The 13,877-nt window shown below is 35.6% G+C and overlaps 1 protein-coding gene across 10 annotated transcripts in view; it reads left to right on the top strand.

Moving 5' to 3' along the window:
• Positions 1–13,877, top strand: part of TANC2 (tetratricopeptide repeat, ankyrin repeat and coiled-coil containing 2) — a 352,068-nt gene that overhangs the window by 177,465 nt on the left and 160,726 nt on the right. For 6 of the 10 annotated variants that reach the window (XM_073883063.1, XM_073883068.1, XM_073883066.1 and 3 more), the window contains one exon: positions 946–1,056. The exons of the other annotated variants lie outside the window; for them this stretch is intronic. In XM_073883063.1, the coding sequence (XP_073739164.1) occupies positions 946–1,056 (111 nt within the window). The remainder of the gene's footprint in view (positions 1–945; positions 1,057–13,877) is intronic. 10 annotated transcript variants of the gene reach the window in all.

Here is a 13,877-nt window from a genome sequence, read left to right as displayed (position 1 = left end):
TGCCAAAGTAATCTTCATAATTTTAATTTTTAATGTATTAAACTGATTACATAAATGTGTATCAGTAGTGTTCTTTAATTCTTCCCCCTAAAAATCAATAAATAGAATTTATACAAGCCTTTGATAAATGGAACTTTAAATTCATGAAATATACTTTTTATTTCATTCCTTACAAGAATGAATGGATTCCATGGCATGGAATTTACTAATCCGTAGAACTCCTGAGTATATGTGCAACTAAATCACCTCTCTTTACCTTTAGCTTCCAGTGTCAGACCGGCGTGGCCTAGCTAACATCTTTGCCCACTAGCATTTTTGATACCTTACCTTAATTAAGCTGAGCCGTCAGGTGATTGATTTCCTTTTAAGCTAGGTACATTAATCCTAGTTATGGTATTTATCACAACCGAGTGTCATAGCAGTTATTTCTGGATAAAGAAAACCTTTGGTTACAGTTGTTATAAACAGAATTTTAAAACTCAGCCCTATACTTTCCTCAGTTCATACCTTTATTTAATGGCAAAGGAAGACAAAATAGCTCTTTGCTTTCTAAAGAGAGGAAGTAGCTAAAGGTGATAGACAATTGCAACTTAGGCTCATAGTTTTGAATATTAGATTTTAGCTTTTCCAGTTTGCAGTGACTTTTTAACAAGACCCATCTCCTCTATGAAGAATGTAGTTCATTTTTTTTTCTGGCACAAAAAAAATAGGGTAACCTGATCTGAGTCTGACAGAGTGTGTCGTTCATTTAAGTGCTTCCATCTGTTGCCTGCTGTTCCCCTTACTCATGACCCCTCTATGTTTCTCTCTTTCCCTTCTCCTTCCCTGTTTCTCTTTCCTTTTTCTTTCTTCCTTCCTTTCTGTTTTCTTCTCTCTCTCTCTCCCTGTCTTTCTCTCTCGCCTTTTTCCCTCTCCCTCTCTCTCTGTCTGTTTTTTTGTCCTTAGCCCCTCTGAGGAAGGCAAAGTTTGTTGAGAGCCCACGAATTCCAGAATCCGAGCTTGGCTCACCAACCCTCGCTTCAGCTCAGAAACTGGACGTGGATGCGTACTGCCCTGGTAAGCATGCATGCAAAGTGTCTGCTTTGACAGAGGGAGGTTTGGATCTGGCCCATCCAGCAGAGCAGTGTTTTGCATGTATACTATTCATAAAAACATATCCGTAGCCCCTTTTGCAACGGATTGCATATTTTCCTTATTAGAACATAGTTTTTACTGAATATCCTTTTTTGACTATTGATGTAATAATGAGTAAGTATTGAAAACCATGTCAGGGATAATTTTCAAAAGAATTAAAATAATTTTGGTAGATAAATAGTTTTTAGGGTGATTTTTGTGATTTGAGATACTTGAAGAAATATAGCTTTGGTCATGTGCAAACAAGAATATTAAAGATATGAATAAAAATGTTCATTCAACACTAGCCCTTTACATATGACCTACTTTTTCTGACTCCCATTGGATTTCTATTCAGAAAATAGTTGTGATGTTGGAAACATTAAACTTAAATTAGAAAAGAAACCTTATAGGTTCCCAGTTTGGGCTCCTGTACATTCACTTTAGAAATACCTCTTCTCATGAATGGCCTATGAGCACATGTGGGAGTTCACTAAAACCCTTCTCTTGTGGGAGCCAAGCTGAGACAGAGTCATTATCAATGCTTAGATTCTTGCAAACTGAGATGAGTTGCCTGGCAACATCCTTTACACTCACTCTACAGTGAGTCTATAGAGCTGTGTCAGAAGTGTTCAAAGATCTAGTTGAGTATACAGATCAGAGCTTTAGTAGAAGGCCTTAGAAGACTTGGTTTTAGGCCTTTTGTTTATTCCTGCTCATTAAAATTGATGTTAAACCACAGAATGAAACCACTTTACAAATTTATAGCATTCTGTCAGCAGAATAAAATGATTTTTAGTTCTAGGGAAGGGATCAATAACTCTAATCTGAAATGTCAGGATAATGTAGCTCTGAAGCCAAATAAGACATGTTTAAGGAAAAAAAAGAAAGGTAATAGTTGAAAACCTGGACCAAACCTAATCAGAGACATTGACCGTATGGGTCAGTTTTAAATATTGAAAGACCTTGGGGATTTTACTTTCAGGACGCAGAATCCCAGGTTTCATCCACTGTCGGAGATGACTATTTTTATTTATTTATTTTTTATTTTATTATGTTATGTTAATCACCATACATTACATCATTAGGAGATGACTATTTTTAAATCAAGCACAGTTATGTTTTAGGAACCAACTTTTCTGTGTCTGAGGGAACAAAATAGCTCTTTAAAGGGTACAATAGCACATGGTTAGAAGAATCTTTTTCATGTTTTGAGGTACTGTCACCTTCTTGGGCAATGGAATAGTGTGCTTTGCATTTCTTCATGGGAATTTTAGTATAATAAAGTAAAACAAATAAATGCACTAATTCCCTATTCCTGCATTGAGTTTGGGGAAAGAAACTCTGTTGGAGGCCTTTTCTTTTCCAGATTTGCAAGTCAGAATGACTGTCAGGAAGACTTATCTTTCACTTCCTGATTGTCCATCTGACATCTTTAATCTAGCCATTGTTACTGTCAAGAAGCAAGGTAGCTGCTTTTTGTTGGAATGCCAGTGCTGAATCCCTATGAAAAATCTTATCCATGTTATTTTTTATGTATATTTCCCACAAATATGAATCTTTGCTGAATTGGAATCGAACCAAACTAAACCTCAGTTGAAACTTTCAGAAGGCCAGGAAAAAACTAAAACATGTTGCCAGAATGTTAATTGCCACGTTCCTCAGTCTTTCCTTTTCTTATCTGAACAGATTTAATGCACAGAAACTTCTTAGTGTTTTATACTCATTTATAATGAAGTTATTAAACTCTCCGAAAATAAGTTTCTACTGAGATAAGATTAGTGACCTGAAGGTTGAAGCTGTTATCTTCTACATAGTACCAAAACTTAACAATGAACAGATGAATTCAGCATCCTCACAAAGCAAACAAATAATCCGTTCCTTTTGAATTTCTCTTACATAGGATATACTAACAGAACAGTGATCATGTTTTATTGTATACTTATATAGTAACTCAGTTAAAGCTCTTTCTCTTCTTGTCCACCTGCTTTATTCATTATCACATGCAAATTTAGGAAAATAGTATGTATATCTCACAGAGACAACAGTCATAAACCAAAGGCTGGAGCAGTGGCTTTCAGATTTTGGCATGCTTCAGAATTACCAGGAAGACTTGTTTAAACGCAGATTGCTGGCCCCACCTCAGAATTTCTGACTCTGTAAACCTGGGTTAGGTTGAGAATTTGCTTTTCTGACGAATTCCCAGGTGGCGCTGAAGCTGCTGGTTGAGGTTCTACGCTTTGAGGAACAGCTGGGTTACAGGACTGCTGCAGGCTGCTTACAAGCGGTCCAATGAACAATTCCAGAAAGTCATTCTGCTCTTGACTTATGAGGATGTTGTTTCTGTATTATCTAAACTTAAACCTTTTGATGCCTGTACTTTAGGTTGGAAGAATAAAGCTTTTGTGTCTAAGAAATAGACATGTCTTTTTTTGGTTGGTCCTTTTGTTCCTGGTATCTGTGTACCTATGTCTAGTTTTCATATTGTCCTACATATAAAAGGAAATTGTGGATCAAACCAGAGCACGTCATTGATACTTGGTCTGCAAAGTCTAGGGAAAGCTATGCTGAGATAAAGCTGTTGATCCAGAATATTTGTCTAATAAATTAAGGGATTCAGTCGACATAGCATTAGATTCTAAAATACCTAACTTACATTTTACCTTTCCTCAAATCAGACTTGTTGTATGCGGCAAATATGAGAAAAACACAAGTGAACAGTATGTTTTGGTTCTGTGCTTAAAACCATGGGATGTGATTGATGATTTTACATAACTGACCTACCAGAGCATAGGGGATGTTAAGTGAATTGTATTTGATAATTGTCTTACAGTGGGGAAATTAAGACCTAGAGAATTTAAGTGATTTGTATGGGTCACAAGCAGAATTTATTGTTGAACTCTTGAAGTGGACACTATGTAATCCAGGAAGAGATTGCCCATAATTCTGGTACTGTTTAAATTCCATAAACACCCCTTAACTACCCTTAAATTAAAAAGCAGAAAATTCAGTTTTTACATATGAGACTGGGCTGTAATCTATTTTTAGGGTACCCAACTGATATCAGTGATTTCAATAAAAGCAATTCCCAAGGTAAGAGAACTGATTGATTCATCCTACTCTCTAACTTTCCTGCTTATGGCATTATTTATTAGCTGTGTGATTTTAGGCAAGTCACTTAACCTTTCTGAGTTTCAGTTTCCTCATCTGTAAAAATGGGAACAGTAATCTTAAATCAGATTAATAAATATAAAGCACTTAGCAGAAAGCTTGATTCATAGTAAATGCTTATAAATGTTAGCTAATTTTTTTATTATCGTTGTGATAATCCCAAAGTATATTGCAGGGTGTTAAAGTGTTTTCTAAATAATCAGGGACGGGGAAAGATGTAAAGGTTTAGAGTCATTTTTATCTTATTTATTTTATTTTTTTATTATTTATTTTAGGGAGCAGGGAGGGGAGGAGCAGATGGAGAGGGAGAATCTTAAGCAGGTTCCACGCCTAGCACGGAGTCTAACTCGAGGCTCAGTCTCACAATCCTGAGATCATGACCTGAGGCAGGCAAAATCAAGAGTGGGACGCTTAACTGACTGAGCCACCCAGGTTCCCCTAGGGCAATTTTTAGTTAAATGTATCTTGTGTTTCAGTTCTGATTTCCCCCCTACTAGTCAGGTGATCCTAAACATGTGATATAATGTCTCTTTGCCTGTTTCCTGTCAAAGCAACATGGTATATACCATGATGTTATTTCTGTAATTTAACATATTAAGTAAGTATTTGTATAGATACATAAATACATATATTCATAGGGAAAACATTGGTTGCCTAATGAGAGAGAGAATTGGGATTGGTTGGGAAGTCAGGAGAGAGTGGGATTGGTGAGATAATGCTCATGTTGGCAGTGGTTGTAGCTGGTCGGTAGGATTACAGGTGGATTTAATGTTCTTTCTTGGGCAGCATGCATTAGTGAATGAGAGCTCAAGTTCTAGAGTTAGATCTAGGTTTAATTTCTGACTGTCACCTACTAGCTGTAACTGTGTGTTAACTTTCATAACCTTGAATTCTTTGTAACCTTTGATAAAAATAGGTCTTTTATGATAGGTTTATCTCATAGGGTTGTTAAAATTAAGTAAAATAACATATATGCCAAATGCTTACTTCGGGCAAATAAACATAAGAACACCTTTCCTGTTGTTGTTCATCATCATCATTACACTTTGTTCATTTTCTAAAATTTCTACAATGACTTTGTACTGAAATTTTTAGATTTTTAATCAGATGCCACTAAAGGATGGTGATACTCTTTATTTACACCTTTGTTTCTTAGGGGTTTTTTTTAATTGGATATTGTAATAACACATCATTTCAACTGTAGAAACGAATCTTGACACAAATGGCAGGCCAACTCAACAGTTTTAGAGGACTTTTGACTACATGTGCAAGGTTAAGGGCCAAAGTCCAGACGGGTGTTCTGAAAATAGACAGGCTTTTATCCACACCAAATATTTTCAGAGAAATTTGAGATTAATCTTTTTATAATAGATCTTTTAAACCTCTTTAAAAATGGCACTGTCCTTCAAAGGACAGTGTTATTTAAGGTGACAACAAGATTAGGATGTATTTGAAAGTCAAGAATGGAAGAGTTTTATGATAGTTATTTGGTACATACTCATATATATTTTAAATTCATAAAAGATTTTTCCTCTGGCTTTCTTGATCAGCATTGTACATTCCGTTGGACAAGTACAAGCCACTGTAGATAAATGTTTTATAAAAAGTGAGTAATTCCTTGAACCTCTTTTCCCAACTCCTATGTAGTTGTGGTCATTCTATTTAAAAGAAAAGGATGATTTGTTTTCTCATCTTTTTCTTTCCATTTTTCTTTCTGAAAACATCATCAAATGTTATCTTAGTTAGGTATGCTTCATTTGTTTTGCAATGAATTTTATACTTAAAATTATATTTTAAAACCCTCTGTGTAGTTTTTTGATTGGCATGTAAATACGAGGAGCCTTTTCTCGTAATTTACATCTTCTGCTAATGTTGTGTTTGTATTCCCTATGTCTACTATATTGTAAACACAGTAAGTGTAAAGCAGGGTTTTTAACCTGACTTAAATTGCTGAGCTTTAGGGGTGCTCTAAACTCCTAATGTACATGTATGCTTCTTTCTTTTTTTAGATTTTATTTATTTTTGCAAGAGAGAGTGAGCACAAGGTGGGGAGGGGCAGAGGGAGAATCAGGCTCCCTGCTGAGCGGGGAGCCCAGTGCAGGACTTGATCCCAGGACTCTGGGATCATAACCTGAACTGAAGGCAGACACTTCACCAACTGAGCCACCCAGGTGCCCACATGTGTGCTGCTTTGTGTAACAGGCTTCCAAAGCAGTCTGTGACACATACTTTACCCACCTCAAATAAAGGAGAAAAGAGATACTGTTATAAAGATTGAAATGAAACAGAAGCTGTTAATGGTATAGCTATTAGAACAAATATATATATATATATAAATATATATTTTATATATATGTGGATGGTGGACAGACTTGTAAATGGAATGAAGGGAATAACTGACAGAGCGCTGCTGTAATCACAATGTGAAAGTCAGCATAGAAGGGAGAGCTCAGAAGCAGAGAGATAAACTGAACATATTTTGGTGTATTTTATTTTTTTAAATAATTTTTATTGTTATGTTAATCACCATACATTACATCATTAGTTTTTGAATTTTGGTGTATTTTAAGTATGAGAGACACTGCCTGGTTACTGGTTATGAAAATAAGCATGCCAAAGAACTAGAATATGAATATGAATAGCTTTTCTTGCCCACACTTCCTTATCCACTAGTAAGTTCTTAACATGTTAGAAAGTTATTTCAGTGCACAGATGCTTTGTTGAATAAAATGTTTCATTTTGATCATTTTTAGCTGTTCTCCTGATTTACATCTTATCATTATTTAAAAGATAGTCTCATCCCACAAACTTTTAGATTAACTTTTCTCAAGATGTTTTGCATCACAAATTCTGAAGACTTGACCTATGAATATGGTGCCTAGATCCATAAATTAGATATCAAAAAGAACAGTTTTTCCATTAACTGAAAAACATTTTAACTTAGGGTTTTTGAGGCAGTAAAATGCACTGATTTAGAGTGAAATGCACTAGTGTAGACTACAGACCTTGGAGCCAGAGTGCCTGTGTTCAAATATTAGTTCTGTCACTACTTGTGTGACCTTGAGCAAATAACAACCATAAGAAATTAATTTCCTTATCTGTAAAACGGAGATTATAGTATTACCTACACCATAGGAACGCTGCAAAGGTGTATTAAAATATGTAAAATGATCAAAACACTTATGTATGTAGTCTAGAGTGCTATATAAATCATAGCTACAATTATTATAATGTCTTAGAACTTTTAAGGCCTTTTATTTAAGAATGCTGTGGGTAAGGCTATCATCCTTTTTAGAGTACTTTGCAGAGGATAAAATTACACCTGTAACCTGTAGTCATTGGTTGTTTTTATAAGCAATCTATGTATTATAGTATAGATGCTAAGTTGTGTGGGTTTTGGGTTTTGGTTTTTTTAATGGAGGCAGTTTTTCACAGTGGTAAATAACTCAGGCTGAGGGATCAGATAAGCTTGGATTCAACTCTAGCTGTGACACATATTAGCTGTGTAACTTTTATTACTTTATCTTTCTAATCCTCTTGTTCCTCGTTTGTAAAATGAAGATAGTAATATTGCCTACTCCATAGGGTGTTTGTGATGATTAAATAAGATAATATACATAATTTACTTAGCTCAGCATCTGGAACATCAGTTGTTATGACTAATAACTTGTGTCTCACATGTATATATTATTATAAATTTATTTCTGAAAATAAATGTAGTTTTATGTTTTTCTTTTCCTAAACTGTATGTAAGTTCCTGCAGCCCAGTGTCCATAAAAAATTCTGTGGGAGGAAGGAAGTGACAGAAAGGTATTCTTGACTTGTGTTGACACCCAACAAACTCGAGATTTATGAATTCTGTATGATGTCGCTAGTGCCATCCTTTATTTCTAAGTCACTTAAAATCTTCCTTGTCTTTTTGTTTGTGTTTTTCCTTATCTAGAAGTTATGCATTATAACATTTAGGACTTGTGGGAAGTGTTGGTTAAATTCTATTTATTTTCACTGAGTACCCTTGAAAATAGATCCTGTATTAGTGATTTATTGCTATAAAACATACCATAAAACTTAGTAGCTTAAAACAACAGCACTTATTGTCTCACAGTTTCTGTGGGTAAGGAATTTTGATGCAGCTTAGCTTCTTTCTGTGGCTCAGGGTTGCGCACAAGCTGCAGTCAAGTTGACAGCCTGGGCTATAATCATCTCAAGGCTCAACTGTGGAGGGATCCTCTTTCAAGTTTATGTATACAGTTGTTGGAAGGATTTGGTTCCCTGTGGGTTGTTGAACCAAGGGTCTTAGTTCCTCACTAGCTTTTTAGCCAGAGGCCACCTTTAGTCCCTTTCCATGTGGATTTCTCCATAGGGCACCTTACAACATGGCAGCTTGCTTCATGAAAGCAAGCAAGAGGCAAAGTGAGTGCGAGCAAAATGAAAGTGATGGTCTTTTATAGTACAATCTCAGAAGTAACGGGGCACCTGGCTAGTTCAGTTGGAAGAGCATGCGACTCTTGATCTTGGGGTTGTGAATTTGAGCCCCACGTGGGGTGTAGAGATTACTTAAATAAATAAAACTTTTTTTTAAAAGTGAGATCCTATCAGTTTTTGCCATATTCTGTTTGTTAGAAGCAAGTCACTGTATCCAATCCACGCTCAGGGAGTAAATTGGAATTTTGAGGAAAGTTGTTTAAATGAAGCACCAGATTTTTCTTGTTTTTTCTACATATTTGATATGTGCCATCCCATGGGCTGGAAGCATATATCTTTCTCATCCTTGCATTCCAATAGAAAAATGTACCAATCACTGCCCTTCCTTGTTGAAGCTTCTCTAGACTCTGAGGTCATACCACTCGTTCTTTAAAGGTTTTAGCTACTGGTTCACCAGAATTCCTGCTGTCCTACCCATCTTATTTTCAAAATTCCCCTGCCACTTTTAAAAAAATATGTTTATTTAAGTAATCTCTACCCCCAGTGTGGGGCTTGAACTCAAAACCCAGAGATCAAGAGTCGCATGCTCCACCAATTGAACCAGCCAGGTGCCCCGCCCCTTCCATTTTTCCTATAACTATCTGGAGGTATTTCCCAGTCTGTACTGACTATTACAGTACAGTGAAATAATTCTTTCTAGAATGGTGCTTTTCTCTTTAAGCCTGAGTGATTTCATCATGTTATTTTAGTGTGCAATTTCTAGAATAAAACCCAGATTTGGAAGTCAACAGAGAGTAAATTTGTTATTTAGACAAACGTGAGTTTTGAGGATAATACTTTCCTTACTGTGACCAGTATATACATACTTAGCTTTCCACATTAGAATAAATTGTGCTATGGATGAGGAAATCCAGGCCAATAGGGGAATAATATGGAGAACACCACATTACAGAAGTAACACTTCTTTACCGTAATTTGTATCTCAAACGTATGTCTATTCAAAGCAGACGTTAGAAACTTCAGTTTAAAGCCCAAGGGAATACACAGTGAGAAACAGCAGTCTTAGAGATTTCAATGAAGGATTTAAGGTTCTTGAGCTTGTCAAATACTGCTTTTTATCCCAGCCAAATAGTCATCACCATACATCATTGTGCACATACTACTTCTTATACATTGGGGGCAGTTACATAGGCAAGGAAACACTAAGTGTTGCCAGCAGTGAGTACTTTCTATATATCCTGTCTCTGCAGTGATTCCTACTTCAATGGGAGAGAATCAGAAGTAGGGCATTGTGATAGAAGATTATCAGCATTTTAAAAGCTTGTTTTCTTAGCTAAGTGCCAAACTAATGAGTTAAAAAATATGCAGAGTCCCAGGACACCTAGGTGGCTCAGTCAGTTGGGTGTCTGACTCTTGATCTTAGCTCAGATCTTGATCTTCAGGTTTTGAGTTCAGGCCCTGTTGCCCACTTATTTATGTCTAAGTTATTAGTAAAAAGACTACAGGATTATTAAAGATTAGATAAATTTACTTATTGTTTTTTAGGGAGCATATTTGTAAAAAAAATTTTCCGACGTTTATGAGGTATAATTGATGTGTAACATTGTGCAAGCTTAAGGTCTACAATATGCATGATTTCATATATGTATATATTACAAAATGATTGCTGATAAAATTTATGGACAATCTCTCCAGAAAAGTGCACCTACATACAAAATTTTGCATATTGTCTGGTGTTTCAAAAAAAAAAATTAATGAAACATTTAGGTTTGTTGCCTTATGTAAATAGTTTTATCTGAAATCTAGTCTGAACAAATCAAAGTTAATAAGAAATACTAGAGTATTCTGACGAATTTGCATTATTTCTAACTTCCATTCCATACCCCATACAAGGCATCTTAAATACACCTCTCTGTAACTGGAGAGATTCCCTAAAAGTTGATCCTTTAACTTGGGCCCTAGGTGAGTTCATTTAAAGAAGAAAGTAATTTGGAAGAGAAGGAAGGGTAAGTAGGAGAGATTCAGGCACTTCCATTTTGAAGAGATGGGGTCCTATAATTAAAGATTCCTTAGATTTTTTTTATGTACCTGCCCCAATTTAGGCAATTTTTTCCTCAGTTGAGAATTGACAGTGACCTGTGTCATTGATAGCCTAACATGGATCTAGGTTTCCCATCTATCTCGAGGGACCATTCTTCCCTCCTTTTCTGTCCTCTGGACCATATTGAGAGGTAGTTCTCAGAACTATGGAAAACATCTTAGACTACCATCTTAACTTCCAACTTATATTTAACTTTAAAATGGTAGACAGATTTTTCTAGACAGTTAATAAAAAACCTGTTTGGTAAGCACATTTTTAAAAATTAGGATTAGAATGCCCTCTTGCTGTCTGTACACTTTGCAGTTCAATATACATTTTTATCATTTCCTACTACCATTAACCCAGCCATGACAGGCATATTAAAACTGCTTGTTTCCTGAAGGTATTTGAGCTTGCAATCTCTGCTCTGGGTTACTGGGAGTTGTTATTTTTTTTAGGAGGTGCAAAGAAGCACTGGAGGATAGAAGAATGAAAATTTCCTTTATTCTCTCCCAATTAAAACATAAGATTTCAGGGGATTCACAGACTTCCAAAAGAGGAAGTAGCAGAGGACCTCAGATCAAGAGTTCCTGATTTGGATCCTTTATTAGCTACTGTGGTTAGCTGTACCAGGAGAAAATATTCATGATTGAACAGTTGAAATGTGAGGTTACTTTGAAAAGAAAAGAACTAAGGAAACTTTCCTCAATCAATAACCTCTAGTGGTGTTAGGGAAATATTTGCATCTCCAGTGCTTTGATCATCAGATGACTCATTCTTGTAGCTCTTACACCACTCTCTCCTTCCTCCATCTCCACCAATCATCATCCCATAGACACTAGCTCTTTTCTACCACAGTTTTACAAGATTATATTAAGAATTATCTTAAGAGATCAACTATAGTACTGTAACCCCATCACCTTTACCACTATTATTTTTGCTTATTATTTCTTCTATTTCTTTTTTCTTTTCATACCCCTAATTATTTTTGTGTGCTGGATTTAATATTTGGAAATATTTGTAGAAATAACCTGAAGATAGGATAATGATTTTTTTTTTCATCCAGAGAAGATTTGTATTTGCTTCTGCCACCTGGGACCAGTTTGATCCAAGTTCGGAGTTTGTGGTTTCCCAGGCTAATCAGATGACATAAGTCAGAATTGCAAGGCCTAGTTTACTTCTGGTTTATCTTTACCCCCAGGGTACAGTTAAGGGTCTCAGCCCAAAGTGTAGGTTACTTTACTAGAATTCCCGCTCTTGGCAGATCCTAGACTCCAATTTTGTTCCCCTGACCTTATGAGATAGACAGAAGCACAGCTCAGCTGTGCAGTCATTTCTTCCCTGTTAACAAATGCCCCTTGTTAAAGTGGCCATCGGTGCTGGGCGAGATCTCCATTCTGGGTTTTAATCTTCTTCCTGTTCTTTTGATTTATCACCATCTTGTTAGGTTTTTAATGCTTTAAAAAAGATTTTTTAAGGTATATTTTGTCAGTTTGTATTAGTTGTCATCAGCTAGAAGGTCTCCAGTTACTGAAAGGTCCCTGCCACCACCATTTCCTTTGGGGGCAGAGGGGGAAATTCTAGCATTTATATTTTTAGATTGCATACACATTCTAAAGTGTATAAAAAGACCATCTTAATTTTTCATTCTGTGCTCTTCATGAAGCTAAATGGGAACAGACTGTACACTAAAACAGTCTTAGAACACTACCTCTTTGAATAAACCAGTCTCCTTAAGTTCTAGGAGCTATATAATAAGAAGTTGAAATGGTATTATTAGCCAGGTGATTACTTGAAATATAAAGAAGTTCCCTTTTCAAACAGGCTTTTAGAGTTGATTCATGGCCTCTTTGAGCGAGTTGTCTCTTATTTGGACTTGGAAACTAAATCTCAGATTTGTATTTTACATCAAAATTTTGCAAGTTTTGCCTATAGTGGTTATATGACCCTTGATACTGAATTGTTGAAAAACTTGCCTTTCTGCTCCTGATCTCCATCTGGCCTCATTTGACCTGTTACCATTAGCTTGGAGAGGAAAATGTCTACTTTATCCAGCCACAGATCTCAAATGTATTTCATAGATCATTGAGATAAGTTCAGCATTATTATGTTTTCTGCTTTTATCTTAACTTCTACGATAGCCGTAAAAGTTCAGTTATAAATGTGAGTAGATGAAACTGATGTTTCTGTTGTTGCCAGGAAAAAAAATTAAATAGGGAATAGGAGTCATCATGCAAAATGATTAGAGAATTTCTTTTCATGTTTGAAGAGGATCACGAGCTGCTTGGCTCTGTTGCAAACCAATTTAAAAGAAATGTTCTTATCTGCTGGTTAATGTTTTATTAAAACATCAAATTTCAAAAGCCACACAATACATTTTTGTATTTACCACAAAATGACTAGTGTATATATTGAAGTCTTACCCTTCTATTAATCCATGTCAATCATCTTTGGCTACTCTAGAATAGAAGGCTACCCTTAAAATCTAAAGGTACTATTTGTTTTATATAAGTAATTTTTCTATTTATAAGTCTGAAAGAACTTTGGTTAGAATTCATATATGTCCAAGTAAAACTTCCATTTCAGTCAAGGGCATAAAATATGGATGCTGCTTTCTGGTATCTTAACAGAACAATGGTGCTGCTTTTCTTAGCAGCATGTTAAAATTCTATACAATTTCTTAGCAGCATGTTAAAATTATATACAATGAGTTCTCTAATACAACAAATGCCTTATCTGGTCCCTAACCAAGTAACATTTTTTATAATGACAGAAGATATGCTGTTTGCCCTAGAGAAAAGAAAGATTTAAACTGTAGGTGAATCATCATGGCATTTTTCCAATGAAAGCTTTTAAATAATTATTCCTCAATCATTTCTTCTCAAGTATCCAATCAAGAAAAAATAAACACTAAAATTATCAAAAACACCCATCTGGACAATTTAATACATTTTCTCCCTTATGCTTACAGTTGTATCCACAGTGCTTCATGTAGTGACTAGTACATAGTAGATGTTCATTCAGTGTGTGTTGAATGAATGAAATGAACCCAAAAAGTCAGGGGAAGGCAAAATGAAACAGTATGTTA

The sequence above is a fragment of the Callorhinus ursinus genome, unplaced genomic scaffold (genome assembly GCF_003265705.2).
Source record: "Callorhinus ursinus isolate GAN/ISIS: 27379988/994484 unplaced genomic scaffold, GSC_fseal_2.0 scaffold50, whole genome shotgun sequence".
Taxonomy (NCBI): Eukaryota; Metazoa; Chordata; class Mammalia; order Carnivora; family Otariidae; genus Callorhinus; species Callorhinus ursinus.
The sequence above is the reverse complement of the archived record's forward strand: the minus strand, read 5'-3'. Positions and strand labels throughout refer to the sequence as shown.